The 15368-nt window shown below is 39.6% G+C and overlaps 1 protein-coding gene across 4 annotated transcripts in view; it reads right to left on the reverse strand.

Annotated features, from left to right (window-relative positions):
* Positions 1–2987: 2987 nt before the first annotated feature.
* Positions 2988–15368, reverse strand: part of LOC125896189 (cyclin-dependent kinase-like 5) — a 76551-nt gene continuing 64170 nt past the window's right edge. For 3 of the 4 annotated variants that reach the window (XM_049588570.1, XM_049588568.1, XM_049588569.1), the window contains 5 exons: positions 13995–14106; positions 11595–11700; positions 11243–11365; positions 3946–4113; positions 2988–3862 (listed from right to left, as the gene is read on the reverse strand). In XM_049588570.1, coding sequence (XP_049444527.1) covers positions 3503–3862; positions 3946–4113; positions 11243–11365; positions 11595–11700; positions 13995–14106 — 869 coding nt within the window. In that variant the 3' untranslated portion in view covers positions 2988–3502. The remainder of the gene's footprint in view (positions 3863–3945; positions 4114–11242; positions 11366–11594; positions 11701–13994; positions 14107–15368) is intronic. The other variant, XM_049588572.1, reaches the window with a different exon arrangement.

Consider the following 15368-nt stretch of genomic DNA (forward strand, 5'->3'; position numbering starts at 1 on the left):
CTTAGCAATTAACTGGGCTGTGAATCTGAACAACAGTTAAAATAGGTAGCCAAACAGTTAAAATAGGTAGCCAAAAATATTGGGGAAATGGTTAAAAATGCTAAATGTAACAGATGAACGGCTGAATTAGTGAGCTTTAACAGTTGTAATGTTAGCTAGCAAAAGTAACAGATGGTGAAAAAACTAACATACAAGGATTAACAGTTAAACTAGAAAGATAAATGTAGTGGCAAATTGGTTGAACTAGCTAAACGTATTAAACAACCTGTTCAGATAAGTAAATGCGGTAATGGATAAACTGAAATAAAGCTGAAATAGATTAGCCTGGTTCCAGACCATAGACCCCGCCCACTCAACTGGAGCTTCAGTCTGACACTCAGGCTAGAAATAGATAGCTAGAAGTAGTGGACATATGACATAGTCAGCTTAAACTACTGTGGAAACAGTTATAAATGCTAAATGTAATAGATAAAAGGTTGAAATAGTAAGCTAAAACAAACAGTAGTGATAGCAAAGCTAGCATAAATGTAACCGAAAAATATAAATGTATGGACAAACAGTTAAAATGGTTAGCTTAAAGTGGTGGCAACGTGGTTGAACAGGTAAAAGTCACAATAAACTGATAAACAGTTAAAATAGGTAATAGATAAACAGTTGAAATAGTCAGCTAAATGAAAAAAAAAATAAATGGTTGAAATGGTGAGCTAAAACAAAGTTGTAATAGTTAGCTAGTGTGAAAGTAACTGACAAATGATGAACAAGCTAAAAGAAATGGATAAACAGTTAAAAAGATAGCTAAAAGTAACTGTTATAGGCCTATGGATGAAATATTCAGCTCAAAGTATTGGGGAAATGGTTGGAACTGCTAAATGTAATGGATAAATGGTTGAAATACGGAGCTAAAGCAAACATTAATAGTTAATGTTAGCTAGCAAGCTATAAACAAATGGTGAAACAGCTATAAGGAATGAAAACAGTTGAACTGGTTATCTTAACAGTAGTAGCAAAATGGTTAGAATAGCTAAGTAATGAACAAACTGTTCAAATAGTTAATTAGGTAAATGTGGTAATGAATAAACAGTTGAAATAGCTACACTAGAATGATATCCAGTTTGCAGCCTACCATCTCCCTCATTCTACGTGAATGCAGCATAGATGGTTGAATAGTGATCTAAAACAAACGGTAATACTTAGCTAGAATAAGAATAATGGACAAATGCTAAAAAAGCTAAAAGAAATGGTTAGAGTTCTGCTAGTTAGCTAAAAGAAGTGGTAAATTGGTTGGAATAGCTAACACTAATGTTATAAACTGTTCAAAAAGTTAAATGTGGTAACGGATGAACAGCTGAAATAGCTAGCTAAAAGTAATACAGTAGAAATAGTTGGCTTAAGGAACAGGGGCCAGTGGTTGAAATTTCTAAATGTAATAATGAATAGTTTAACTAGTTAGCTAAAACAAATTAGAAAACAGTTTTTTAGCTAGCATAAAAATTAGCTAGCATAAAAATAACATGCTAAAGCTAAAACAAAATGACTCAGTCAGTCAAACAGTTATTGGCTGTTAATGGACAAACAGTTGAAATAGTTAGCTAAAAGTAATGGATATAGCTATAAATTGTAGTAATGACTTAACAATTGAAATAGTTAGGTAAAAGTAATGGATGAACAGTTGAAATAGTTAGCCATAAGTAATTATAAAATAATTAAAATAGCTAGCTAAAAGTAATGGATATGGCTGAAAATTGTTAGCTGAAAGTAATGACTGAACAATTGAAATAGTTAAAAGTAATGGTAAAACAATTAAAATAGCTAGCTAAAAGTAAAGGATATATGGTTGAAATGTTGAACTTCTGCCACTTTAAGATGAAGCAATACAACTATAAACACTGACAACTGAACTGTATGACAACGTTTCTATAATAATATACACTTATATAATCAATAGTGCTAGTAACATCCAGTTTATGATAAATTCAAGGAAACACATTTGAAACATGATGGATTGTGTTGATACTTGAGGTCATCGGACAGGTTTGTGGGGGGGTACGTCAGACAAAAAGGTTTGAGAACCACTGTACTTTAACACCCAGAATGGCTTTTGTGTTTCTCTAGCTGCTGTAAAAATTACTTTATAACAATGATTGGGTTTATGTTGTATGAATCAAATTTTTACAGCAGTTAAACTTTATATAATATCTATGGATGCATTTGTAAATTTATTTAACTGAGTAAACAAGTAGAACCACTTGGACGTTGCTTATGTGAAATGTTTAAGAAAGAAATGAGAAACAAACAGATTTGAATCAGTGAGGGAAGTTAGCAGAGAGAATCCTTCGGTATCAGCTTCACATGTCCCTTGACATCAACCGGATCCTTTGTTCAAAGCAAGGCAATGTATTTTTCTTCTGTAAGGGCGCTTCACACTTTTACATAAATAAACATTTCAGTAAATACTTTCAGATTAAGTTACTACCAAAAGGGTCATTGGTATAGTCTGTACAAGGAATGATTATTATGTGTGTTTAAATTGAAATGATTTAAATGTACCCATAGTTTTAACTGTATAACATTTGTTTAAAATATATATATATATTTATATATATGTGAAAATGATAATTTACACATACTGTGCATGAAGTCAGTGCCTAAATGTTAGTTAGTGCTTGGTTATGTCAGTCAGGAAACAGTAGATGCAGTGCTTCATTATACCCTACAGAGGGCGATGTAGGTTAGGATTTCTGTCAGTTTATGGCACCATAGTGTGTCTAAAATGGCTGCATTACAAAAAGACATAAAAACCTAAATATCCTAAAAAAGAACAAAGAGATTTAAGCCTTTATAGATTGTCAGTGCCAACTCAGAAAAATTGCACTACAGCTATATTTTCAAGAACAAAACTGCTTTGACTTGCAGTTGCACGTTTGAGCATCTGTAACCGGTATGACGGAGCACATCCAAAGGCAAGACAGCTCGGACGAAGAGTTACAATCCTGGGTGAGATGAACACACTGCAAAGTTACTGACATTACCAACCTCTATTGTAACAACTGATAAAACTTCATTTGTTTAGAATGCCTTAGATAGTCTTAAGGAAATACTACGCAGTAAAATGTACTATATTTCTATATTGAATAGAAACAAAAATACTTACACTTAAAATCTACACTTTATCTATCCATTTATATATATTTAATTTGTAATATATTTACTTTATAATACAAATTATAATCAGAATTACAGAAGTAATAATATAAAGTCTATCAAACATGGAAGCTTTAAAAAAAAAATGAAGACATAAAAAGGCTTTTGGCCTGTTCGCAAGCAGTGTTTAAAACTGAAGGTTTGGTATCTGTGTGTTCATGTATGTATGTGTGTGTGTGTGTGTGTGTGTGTGTGTGTGTGTGTAGTCAGCAGGTGTACTGTTACGCAAGGGACGTGTAGGAGCAACAGAGGGGAAACGGAGGAGTCTGAAGTGGATCTGAGAGCTGAACGGTGAGGGAGATCACAGAGCTGTCTCTTTCAGGTCGTTGAGGTTTGGCATACGTGACCTGGAGGGGCGTCCGAAGCCATGCCCGTTCTGGCCTCCCTTGATGCTCATTTGCTCTGGGTAGGGGTTGCCCTCGGGGCGGCCCAGGGCTGAGGAGTGCCAGCCAGACTCCAGCTGTCCAGGCAGCGGGTAGGCTGACTGTCGGCTCTTCAGCTGGGGCGTGCTGACCCCTGAGTGACCCCGGCTCTCCGTGAAACCACCTTGAGCAGATGCTGGATTAGGCAGCGGCTGGTAGCGCATGTCAGACTGTGCAGTCTGGTTGGAGGACGAGGACGAAAGGTGCAGGAGTTTGCGCAGAGATTTCAGTGGCTGACTCTGAAAAGGACACATTACAGATGAACGACATGTTCAAAATGACACGCATCAGGAAGATACTTGTATTTTTCTTTGAGACTTACAGGAGAGTGTGAATCAGACAGTTTCTCAGGTGGCCAGTCCTTGTCCCTGTCTCGGTCTCGTTCTTGGTCCCGGTCTCTGCTCTTGTCGCGGTTCCTGTGGCGGCTGCTCTGGTGACTGGAGGACCTGGAGGACTTCTGGATGACTGTGTCCACCCCTTCACCAGTAACCTTTCATACAGTGGATATAGATATATCATTTAACACGTCCATACTGACATCTTTAAACATATGACCATAATGGATCCACACAATGTGAAGGACAACAAGTGACAGACAGCATGTGCTTAAAGGGACAGTTCACCCCAAAATAAAAAACACATTTTTTTGTTCCTCTCATCTGTAGTGCTTTTATCAGTCTAGATTGTTTTGGTGTGAGTTACAGAGTGCTTAAGATATCGACCATAGAGATGTCTGCCTTCTCTCCAATATAATGGAACTAGGTGGCGTTCAGCTTGTGGTGCACAAAGTGCCAAAAAATACCTTTAAAAAACTCAACACCAATGTCTCTTTCCAGAAATCATGTCCCAGTTACTCAAGACAGACCTTGTTGTGAGCAGTTTCATGTAGGAACTATTTTCTTTCTACACCTGCCAACTGTAATACCGTGCAGAAGGAAGTGTGTATCAACTGCTAGCTCACTTAGCACCACTGAGCTAGCTAATGTTACAGCACAGCCAAGGAGGACGCCATTAGGCTTGAGCAGTATCTAGTTTTTTATACCTTCCTGAAATTTCACCAGGTATACGTTATATGACTGTATTTGTGTGCAGCGCTCCCAAACACACCACCCTCATCCCCCCAACCAACGCTTTTGCTACGTTCCACAAGCTCTCTTACACCAGAGACATACAACCATACACCTTCCCAGTTCAACCTTTCCTCTTGTTAGCTTATCGTAAAACACACTTTATTCATACTTGACAGAAACAAAATAGAACTCACAATAACCGTCTTAGCTAGTCTTGTTAGTCGTTTGGTTAGTTAGTCCATTGCACGAAGAATCACCACCTCTGGTCTAGTTGAAATGAACCCAAATTCACCCAGTTGTGAGTGAAAATATGATGTTCTGTCCCACAGTCTCTCTCCGCTGTTGCGGGTCAGCTGTTTACAGTCCTATAACATTATCCCCAAGACTGACCTCTGGTGGTGCATGATGTGCACTACATACAATACATATTGTGTCCAAAGTGATGTCCTTCTGTCTCAGTGCTGCGACTCAGGCTATCCAATGCCTCTTTTCCAAGTGGGAAACCTAAAAAATCTTACGTTGTGGTCAACTTATCTCCCATTTCTTTTGTGTGTCTTTCACACAACATGTGTCCCATTTCACCAAGGTTATGCCGCAGACAAAGACAATCAATCAATCAATCAATTTTATTTATAAAGCCCAATATCACAAATCACAATTTGCCTCACAGGGCTTTACAGCATACGACATCCCTCTGTCCTTAAGACCCTCACAGCGGATAAGGAAAAACTCCCCCAAAAAACCCCTTTAACGGGGGAAAAAAAACGGTAGAAACCTCAGGAAGAGCAACTGAGGAGGGATCCCTCTTCCAGGACGGACAGACGTGCAATAGATGTCGTACAGAACAGATCAACATGATAAATTAACAGTAATCCATATGACACAGGGAGAGAGAGAGAGAGAGAGAGAGAGAGAGAGAGAGAGAGAGAGAGAGAGAGAGAGAGAGAGAGAGAGAGAGAGAGAGATATGCAGGTAATGACAGTATCTTACAACAACATTAATGGAAGTAATAATATTATAGTTATAGTTCTGGTTACTGCGGTACAATATGTTGAAAGTATGTATTAATACCTGGCAGTATACATGTGTGACAATAATCATATGTGTATAATAACAGAAGAAGTATGACTAATGACTAATGATGGCAGCAGCAGCAGGAGGCATCTGGCGGGACCACGGCAGCAGCACAACCACACACGTCACGCTGTCCAGGCACCGCTGTGATATGAGTTAATCTGAGAGACAGTGGAGCACAAAGGCTCCGGAGAAGAAGCCGAGTTAGTGACATACAGAATGGCCGTGTTAGCTAGATTCAGTTATAGTTTTAGAGAGAGAGAGAGAGAGAGAAGGAGAGAAGGGGCCCGGTGTATTATAGAGGGGTCCTCCGGCAGACTAGGCCTAAGTCAGTTTAACTAAGGGCTGGTACAGGACAAGCCTGAGCCAGCCCTAACTATAAGCTTTATCAAAGAGGAAAGTCTTAAGTCTAGTCTTAAATGTGGAGACGGTGTCTGCCTCCCGGACCGTAACAGGAAGATGATTCCACAGGAGAGGAGCCTGATAGCTAAAGGCTCTGGCTCCTGATCTACTTGTGGAGACTTTAGGGACCACGAGTAACCCTGCGTTCTCAGAGCGCAGTGTTCTGGTGGGATAATATGGCACTATGAGCTCTCTAAGATATGATGGAGCTTGACCATTTAGAGCTTTATAAGTTAACAGTAGGATTTTAAATTCAATTCTGGATTTTACAGGGAGCCAGTGCAGAGAAGCTAAAACAGGAGAGATATGATCGCGTTTATTAATTCCTGTTAGTACACGTGCTGCTGCATTCTGAATTAGCTGGAGAGTTTTTAAGGACTTACTAGAGCTACCTGATAATAGAGAGTTACAATAATCCAGCCTTGAGGTAACAAAAGCGTGGACCAATTTTTCTGCATCTTTTCGGGTCAGGATAGGCCTAATTTTCGCAATATTACGCAGATGAAAAAATGCAGTCCGTGAGGTTTGCTTTAAATGAGAATTAAAAGACAAATCTTGATCAAATGTTACTGAGAGGTTTCTTACGGTAGTGGCAGGGGCCAGAGCAATGCCATCTAGAGAAACTATGTCATCAGATAAAGAGTCTCTGAGTTGTTTGGGGCCAAGAACAATAACTTCAGTTTTGTCTGAATTTAACATCAGGAAATTGGTGCTCATCCAAGTTTTTATGTCTTTAAGGCAATTATGGAGTTTAGTTAATTGATTGCTTTCTTCTGGCTTCATTGATAAATACAACTGAGTATCATCCGCATAACAATGGAAATTTATAGAGTGATTTCTAATGATGTTACCTAACGGAAGCATATATAGAGTAAACAGGATTGGTCCGAGCACAGGACCTTGTGGAACTCCAAAACAAACTTTAGTACGTAAGGATGGTTCATTGCGAACGTCAACAAATTGAAAACGATCAGATAAATAAGATTTAAACCAGCTTAGTGCTGAACCTTTTAAGCCAATTAAGTGATCCAGTCTCTGCAGTAGAATTTGATGGTCAATTGTGTCAAACGCCGCACTAAGATCTAATAAAACAAGTACAGAGACGAGTCCTTTGTCTGAAGCAATCAGAAGGTCATTTGTAATTTTAACTAGAGCTGTCTCAGTGCTATGATGCACTCTAAATCCTGACTGAAATTCCTCAAATAAATTATTATCCTGGAGAAAATCACACAGCTGGTCTGCGACTACTTTCTCAAGGATCTTTGACATAAAGGGAAGATTAGATATTGGTCTATAGTTGGCTAACACCTCTGGATCCAGGGTGGGCTTTTTTAGTAGAGGTTTAATTACAGCTACCTTAAAAGACTGTGGTACATAGCCTGTTAATAAGGATATATTGATCATATCTAATATATGAGTGTTAACTATAGGTAAGACCTCCTTAAGTAGCCTAGTTGGGATGGGGTCTAAGAGACACGTTGATGATTTGGATGAAGAAATCACTGCAGTCAATTCTTGAAGAGAAATTGGGGAGAAGCAATCTAAATATATATTAGATTTTACAGCTGTGTTTGAGGTTAGATAGGTACTATCTGAGGGCAGGAGGTCATGAGTTTTGCCTCTAATAGTTAGAATTTTGTCATTAAAAAAAAATGCTCTCTGTTGAGTTGTTTACAACCCTTGACGCTCCAAAATGGCAATTCGACCCACAACACACTCTGGCTATCGCAAGCGCCACGTTACCTGTAGGGCTGCCACTAACGATTATTTTCATTGTCGACTAATCTGTCGATTATTTCTTCGATTAGTCGACTAATCATTTCATCGAAAAATGTGTTAAAATGTTGAAAAATGTTGGTCTGTCTCGCCCAAACCCCAAAATTACGTCATCTAATGTCTTGTTTCGTACTCACGCCAAAGGGTTTTAGTTCACCATCATGGGAGAGTGTGTAAAGCTGCCAATATCTGAACGTAAGAAGCTGCAGTAAGAGTATTTTGGGGTACTTTTATAGAACTTTTCTATGAAAAATGACTCAAACCGATTAGTCGACTACTAAAATAGTCGCCGATTATTTTAATAGTCGATTAGTCATCGATTAGTCGACTAATCGTGGCAGCCCTAGTTACCTGACAAAGACCGATAGCCTCCCTGTATGAGAAAGATGTGCATCTGTAATTTTGACAGTACTGACTGATCACACCTTTGAGATTTTTAAAAACCCAGGTATACTAATACCACGATATGGGCCTAGTCCAGATGCCATTAATGTTTACATCTCAAGCTGCCCTGAGTACAAGCCTCTCATCCTCCATGAGTAGATTCACGCTTCCTTCTGTGTAGTGATACAGTTGGCGGGTGTAGTTTGGTAGAAAGAAAATAGTTCCTACATGAAACTGCTCACAACAAGGTCTGTGGATTATCACGACTCATCGGGTCATGATTTCTGGAAAGAGACATTGCTGATGAGATTTTCAAATGTAATTTTCGACGCTTTGAGCACCACAAGCCCAGTGCTATCTAGTTCCATTGTACTGGAGAGAAGGCAGACGTCTCTACAGCTGATATCTCCAACATTCGGCAACTCACATTTATATACATATTTGTGTGTTATCCTTCACATGTGTTAATTTACCATGGACATAATTGTGAAGTTATTTTTGGCAATAAGCCTTGTTTGGTCTCAAGTACAGTGAAGTCATAAAACTTTAAAATCATAACATGCATCTGGTGCCAGAAACTCTAAGCATTCACTGATCTGAGGAAGAGAAGAGACAACTCCTCTTCTTAATGATTGATGAAGTTTTTATAATCAATGACAAACCTAAAGCCTGCGTATTTTCATATGATCTACTCTGTATACAGCAAACACTATTTTCCACCAACTCTGAGTCTGGCTGCCTGTTTCCTCCTGGCCAGATTGCTTTTATTTGTGCTCTGTCATCAGCGCTAACCCCCTCTCAGCATCTGAACAGACTGTCATATAAAAATAGAAATGTGAGGGGAAGAAAGAGTCTCAAACACCTGTTTCATGCTGAACCATTACTGCCACTGGCAGTCAGTTTAACATGTCAAAATGTGGATGCTTTCGTATTCATCAGCTCTTTCGGTTCCTCCTCCCTCCTGAGCTACGCTGTGTAATTAAGTCATGGTGTTAAGATGCACTTTGAGGGGCAGAGAAGTTGATCAGATGCTCCTGTGTGAGAATTAAAGCTTCACGTGAGTGTAACCAGGCACACAGACTCCTAAAATCTCACCAGCTTAACCAAAGCCAGAGCGCTCTCGTTCATCCTCAGCTCATAACCAGAGACATGCTGTTAGGGCTGTGTCTGAAATCAGCGGTGACTGAACACAAAAACAACCAGCCAGATCCATTTATTGAGAGGGAAAACACACCACCTTTTATGTGGATGTCCAATCAGTGCTTATGGTAGATGTAGTTGATTAAAGCAATTAATTCCTCAAGGTGTGTTATATTGACTGAGAAAGCCAAATTTGCAGCTGCAAAATCATTTGTTCTTCCTGCATCCCGTGCTGTCATTTGATGTGACAGTGACGTAGTGGATGGTTGGAAGGACAACAAGTTGGGTTTCGCCTCTGGTACCCAGGGGCCATGCTCTATAGCGGTACAGTCGAAGCAGTCTTGGGTCGCCAGACTTATCTCCACAGCGCTATGTCAGTCCTTGAGAAACGTCTGGAACCATCATTCTTCTACAGGGGGAAAAAATGCTCTGACTTGTTTCATTAAAATTGTCCCGCGGAGCATTAAGCCCAGGATGCAGCTGTGGTGACCTTACAAGTAAGTGTCAGGGGGAACACACACAGTGACAGAGCTAACTATTAGCGTCACATTGCTGACATTAACTAACGTTTTTTTAAGGGGTTTAACGACAGCTGTCGAGCTGTTTCAGTAATGATGTGAGTTTGTTGGGTGTTAGCACTGCTGCTGTGTTAGCTTGTGCTAAATGGGTAAACTTGTGGAGGGAGAAAGCAGCAAAAGAAAGTTTGCTGATCTGGCGGGGAGTTGGGACAATCTGGGATCAGACCCCTAGCACAAAAAGGATCTAATTCAGCTATCGTTCGACTGGGAACATTTTAAAAGATGTTGCAAATTAACTCCGACTGGCCGTGTCAGAAAACAAAACATCATTGGGCATGAGAGTCCTGCAGGACTGAGTCTGGGCCTTTTTGGGGTGCATTCACAAGTTGTTTTCTTCTTTGTAGATCTTTACAGCAATTCAATGAAAGAACAAAGCAGAGATGCCTCATTGCATGATCGAAATCATCGTCAGAACTTGCCATTTCCAGGGTGTGGGGGGGGTGTTAGCACAGAAGTTGTTGCTGTCATCTCTCATAGTGAAGGGGATTTTGGAAACAGTAACATGCAGATAGTGGAACGGGGAGAGAATGACAGTCAGCCAGTGGCCAAAGAAATGCAGTGAAGAGAGAAACCAAGGCTGCTGTTGCTTAGCTGTGCAAGAAAAGGATTGTCCAGAACCTGAGCAGCCAAGAACAAACACTGAACGGTGGTGCCATCGCTCAAACTGCCCTTTGACGCCAATAGAAACCAAATTATCCTGCTGCGATGAATTTCTATGCACAATGCATTTTGGTACATGTAGACACTACCTGCACGACTCTGCAAGCAGGAGAGTGCAGCATTACTTGGTGAATATAACGCACTGAGGAATCTATGGCTTCAGTTGACTACATTTACATCCACATAAAAGGTGATGATTTTTCCTTCTAACTGGCAGAAGACTTAAACAGCCCTGCCTTCAACTAGAGTTAGAGTTAGATCTACTTTTATCAAATGAACACTGAAAACACCTCATTGACTAATGTTTAACACTGATTTTTTTTTTTTTTTTAACCAATACTTTACAGATGGATCTGACTGGTTTGTGTTAACAATTTTATTATTAGTGAATTAATTGTAGCCATAAAATGATCAAAGAAAACAACTGACAACAAGCTTCAAATAAATCAATAAAGCAGTCTTGATCATTGCTGCTAATGCATGCGATGTGAGATGGAGTCAGGAGGTGAGTAGGAGAGTGTAAAACAGCATGTACCATGGGAGAGGACACTACAGGGAGGACTCTCACAGAGGAGCTATGCTTTATGTTATTCTTTGGGCTAAACAGAGGGAAAAGACATTTCTTGATGACAGGCGGCCTTCCCTCAGGGACTTGCATCTGTAATACAGAGGCACATGACTGGTGGCACAGCGAAACATGATGCACAAGACAACAAGGAGAAATGATTATATATGTCTGTAATAAGGCCAAAGCATTAAACACTTTAAAGCAGAGGAGGAGATACAGTGTGTAGACAGACATATTCACAAACAAGGTATCCACATCAGAGGACATATGCATGAGAGAGTGCACCCACATCCTCAGAAGAACGTGACATACAAGTTACCATTTGAGATTTCTTCTTCTTCTTCTTTATTGCTCTGAAGAAACCCTGCTTCTCCTTTTCTTTGGATGGCTCAGAGGAGTTCAGCACGACAGTATCTGGGCCAGTCCTGAAAATAAAACAAAGGCTACTGAGCATCATGTCCCAACTAAAAATGTACCGTATCTTTTAACTCCCAGTGAGACCTGACTATTTGTGTTAAACATACAGGATGTCATTTCTGCAGCGAGGTGTCTCTCAATCACAAAAATAACTATAGATAGACTTTGGTGACATCATGAAGAAGCATGGATCATGGGAATTGTTGTCTTCACTGTTAAACCATCACTATTGCTGATGGAAATGTATCTGTTGTGACTCAGACAGAAATCATGATAACAAACAAGGAAATTTATTATAGTTTCATTCACGTTACATTTAGGTCTTGTCCACATCTACAGCGATGCTCACTAAAAACTAACCTTTTGTAAAACTCCATCCAGGGAGAGGATGTTCACATATTTTAGTTAGGGTTTTTTGGTTGTTACCACCAATTATGCTCTGTTATCTCCTTTGTGAGGCGTCACAAAATAAATGATATTCCATAAAGCTCAGTTCAATCAGGAAGACTTTTTTTGTGCTCATCCATTCACAATTCTCTCCCTTTTAATCCCAGTGCTTTCTCCAATAGGGCTGCAACTAACGATTATTTACATTGTTGACTAATCTGTCGATTATTTCTTCGATTAGTCAACTAATCGTTTCATCGAAAAATGTGTTAAATGTTGAAAAATGACGGTCTGTCTCTCCCAAACCCCAAAATGATGTCATCTAATGTTTTGTTTCGTACTCACACCAAAGGGTTTCAGTTCACCGTCATGGGAGAGTGTGTAAAGCTGCCAATATCTGAACGTAAGAAGCTGCAGTAAGAGTATTTTGGGGTACTTTTATAGTACTTTTCTATAAAAAAATGACTCAAACGATTAGTCGACTACTAAAATAGTCACTGATTATTTTAATAGTTGATTAGTCATCGATTAGTCGACTAATCGTTGCAGCCCTATCCTCCAATCAGCTGACTATAGGCATTAACTCCTCTAGTTATCCAATCAAACTTCGTTACCATCTCTATCAGCCAATCAGGATGCTACTGGACACTGATGCCTCTGCTGCTGTCAGCTGTCATTTTAGGCAGAACTGTCGCGCCCTCCTCCACCCATTCACCTCCAGCCATCGTATCCAGAGTCCAGAATGAGATCACCAAAGGCCTGTTTCTCTGCTCATCCAGATCATCAGCACTTCTCCAACTTCTCCACATCTTCATCGCATCTTCACCACCTCTACCACAACCAGCATGTAGACCCCGGGGGGTTCCCTATTTGACTATAGATTCGTCACCCTCCTTAACTCACACCATCTCTACGGGGTTTAATTGCCAAAGACTTTTCACATTTTTCAAATATTCTTTTCACTATAAAAACGAGTCTCTCCTGATTTAAATGGTTATGTCCTCGCCTGTTGGTTTGACATGTTCTGACAGCATTTTTCATTTGGATTTCTTCATCACAGTGCTTGTGTGGATGGAATTTTTTTAGCACAAAGGAGGGAAAACCCCGTTTTCAAAAATACCATATCTGTGTGCATTAGGCCTGAGTCACGTATGTTCATGTTATGTCATTTCATTCAAAAGAAAAAGCTGTAATAATAAAGTTAGCTAACATAACGTTAACTTGGATGAGACAAGTACCCATACAGCTACTGTAGCTAACTACATTTATTTAGCCCAGCACCGTTATACGTGGTCAAAACAATAAGACTGAAAACAGCTTTATGGAAGTGCTGAATGTTACTTTAAAGTTATAATGTTACTGTAATGTTGGAGGCTGGTATGAGTCACTTGTCAAAGTAGCACACTGCAGAAAAACAGATCAATATTGAAATATAAAATCGATTAATTAGGTCTCTACTGGTTTACTGTGTTGCAAAATGGCAAATGCAATCAATGTGTGACACTATGATTCCTTTCTCACTCTCTGACGTACCACCTCGTGTTTCCATGGAAGTTAGAGCAACTACAGGGGGTGAAGGGGACATGACGCCACTGACAAGCAACCAAACAAAACACACTATCACCTTGAATGAAATTAAAGATTTCTGTGTTTGAACATTGTTGGAAACATTTGGGATTATGTGAGTACACAGCTCAACAAAATAAACAACACAGGTCTGGTCATTCAGAGATGTTTTACTATAGAAATGTTACACATTATTAAACCTTTAAAGCCGCCATGACATATCAAATTTAATCCTCCGCAACACTGTTTTACAGAGCAGTGACCAATGAACACATTTAACCTTTGTTAGAGGAGATATTCTTTGGTAAACACAACTAAATGTTGTGTTTTGGTTCAGAGAGATAATTACCAGGGGTCAAACGCTGGCTGACGTTTGGAGTGGTTCGACAAACTGCTGCCGTCCGAGCTCCGGCTCTGACCCCTGCTGTCATGGAAGGAGTTGTCTGGCCGAGGAGACGGGACTGTTCAACAAACACAACGAAACAAGAAGGTCATTCACCTTTTGGTGAGCCAAGTAAAACAAACAAATTCTGCTTCTTGTTTTTCAAACTACACAAATTATTTCATAGCAAACTGTGGCAGATAATGCACTGGGTTTATTTTAACATTTTACTTGTAATGCTGACATTAATAAAAGAAGACAGTGAGCAGAGCGGAGGACTGTAGTGGTGGTGGTGGTGCAGTAATTTGCAGCTACAACAAAACAGAGCATAAACTCCTGTTCATTAAAGCCACTGTGTAGATTCTGAAAGTTCTCAACTTCGGTGTCCCTTTGTGATAATTAAAAAAGTATACTGTGGTGGACACTCCAGTATCACAATGTAACTCTGACACTGACCAGAACAGACTGAAAACATCAGATACAACCAGTTTACACTCAGATCGTCATCATGCCATCAAAATAATCTAAAAACCAGTTTATCACAGATGCATTAGTGTCAGTCAGTGAAATGTAACTCAACACAGATTTACTCAAGTACAAATTTGAGGTACTTTACTTGAGTATTTACATTTTAGGCAACATTATACTTCTACGCCACAAACCTTTTACTCCATTACATTTGTCTGACAGCTTTAGTTCCTTTTCAGATTACGGTTTTTCATTACTTCCTGTCCAGTGAAAACCACATATCTGAACTATCCAGCGGTACATACAGGAGTTAAAATTAGCACAACTTTAAAATGCAACATACAGGGCACCCTAGAGCTTAATGGGTAGAGCGGGCGTCCCATGTACAAAGGCAGTGTCCTTGCTGCAGCAGCTGTGTGTTCTTTTCCAGCCTGCGGCCCTTTGCTGTATGTCATCCCCCTCTTTCTCTCCCCCTTTCACACTAAATACTGTCCTATCTGCAGCAGTGCATTAATATAATTAATGGATATTAATCAAAAAACATAAAATATAACAGCAAACGGGCAGATTGTTTATAAAATTGCTTATGTTACAAAATAAATCAACTTTTAGCCACACTAGCTCCACAGTTCTGGGATATGTTGTTGTCAGCTGGTGAGTCCACCACTCCAGACTGAAATATTTCAACAACTATTGGATGAATACAGCGTCATCATCAAGGCAATTATTGACTTTGTTTGGTTTATGACCTGTATGACTTAAAGGGAAATTTCGGTTTATTTCAACCTGTCTCCTATCGTCCTAAATTTGTTTCAAGTGACTAGTGACATAGAAATAATAGTTAGCATGTTAGCCATTAGCCTAGATACAGCC

The sequence above is a fragment of the Epinephelus fuscoguttatus genome, linkage group LG10 (assembly GCF_011397635.1).
Source record: "Epinephelus fuscoguttatus linkage group LG10, E.fuscoguttatus.final_Chr_v1".
Classification (NCBI taxonomy): Eukaryota; Metazoa; Chordata; class Actinopteri; order Perciformes; family Serranidae; genus Epinephelus; species Epinephelus fuscoguttatus.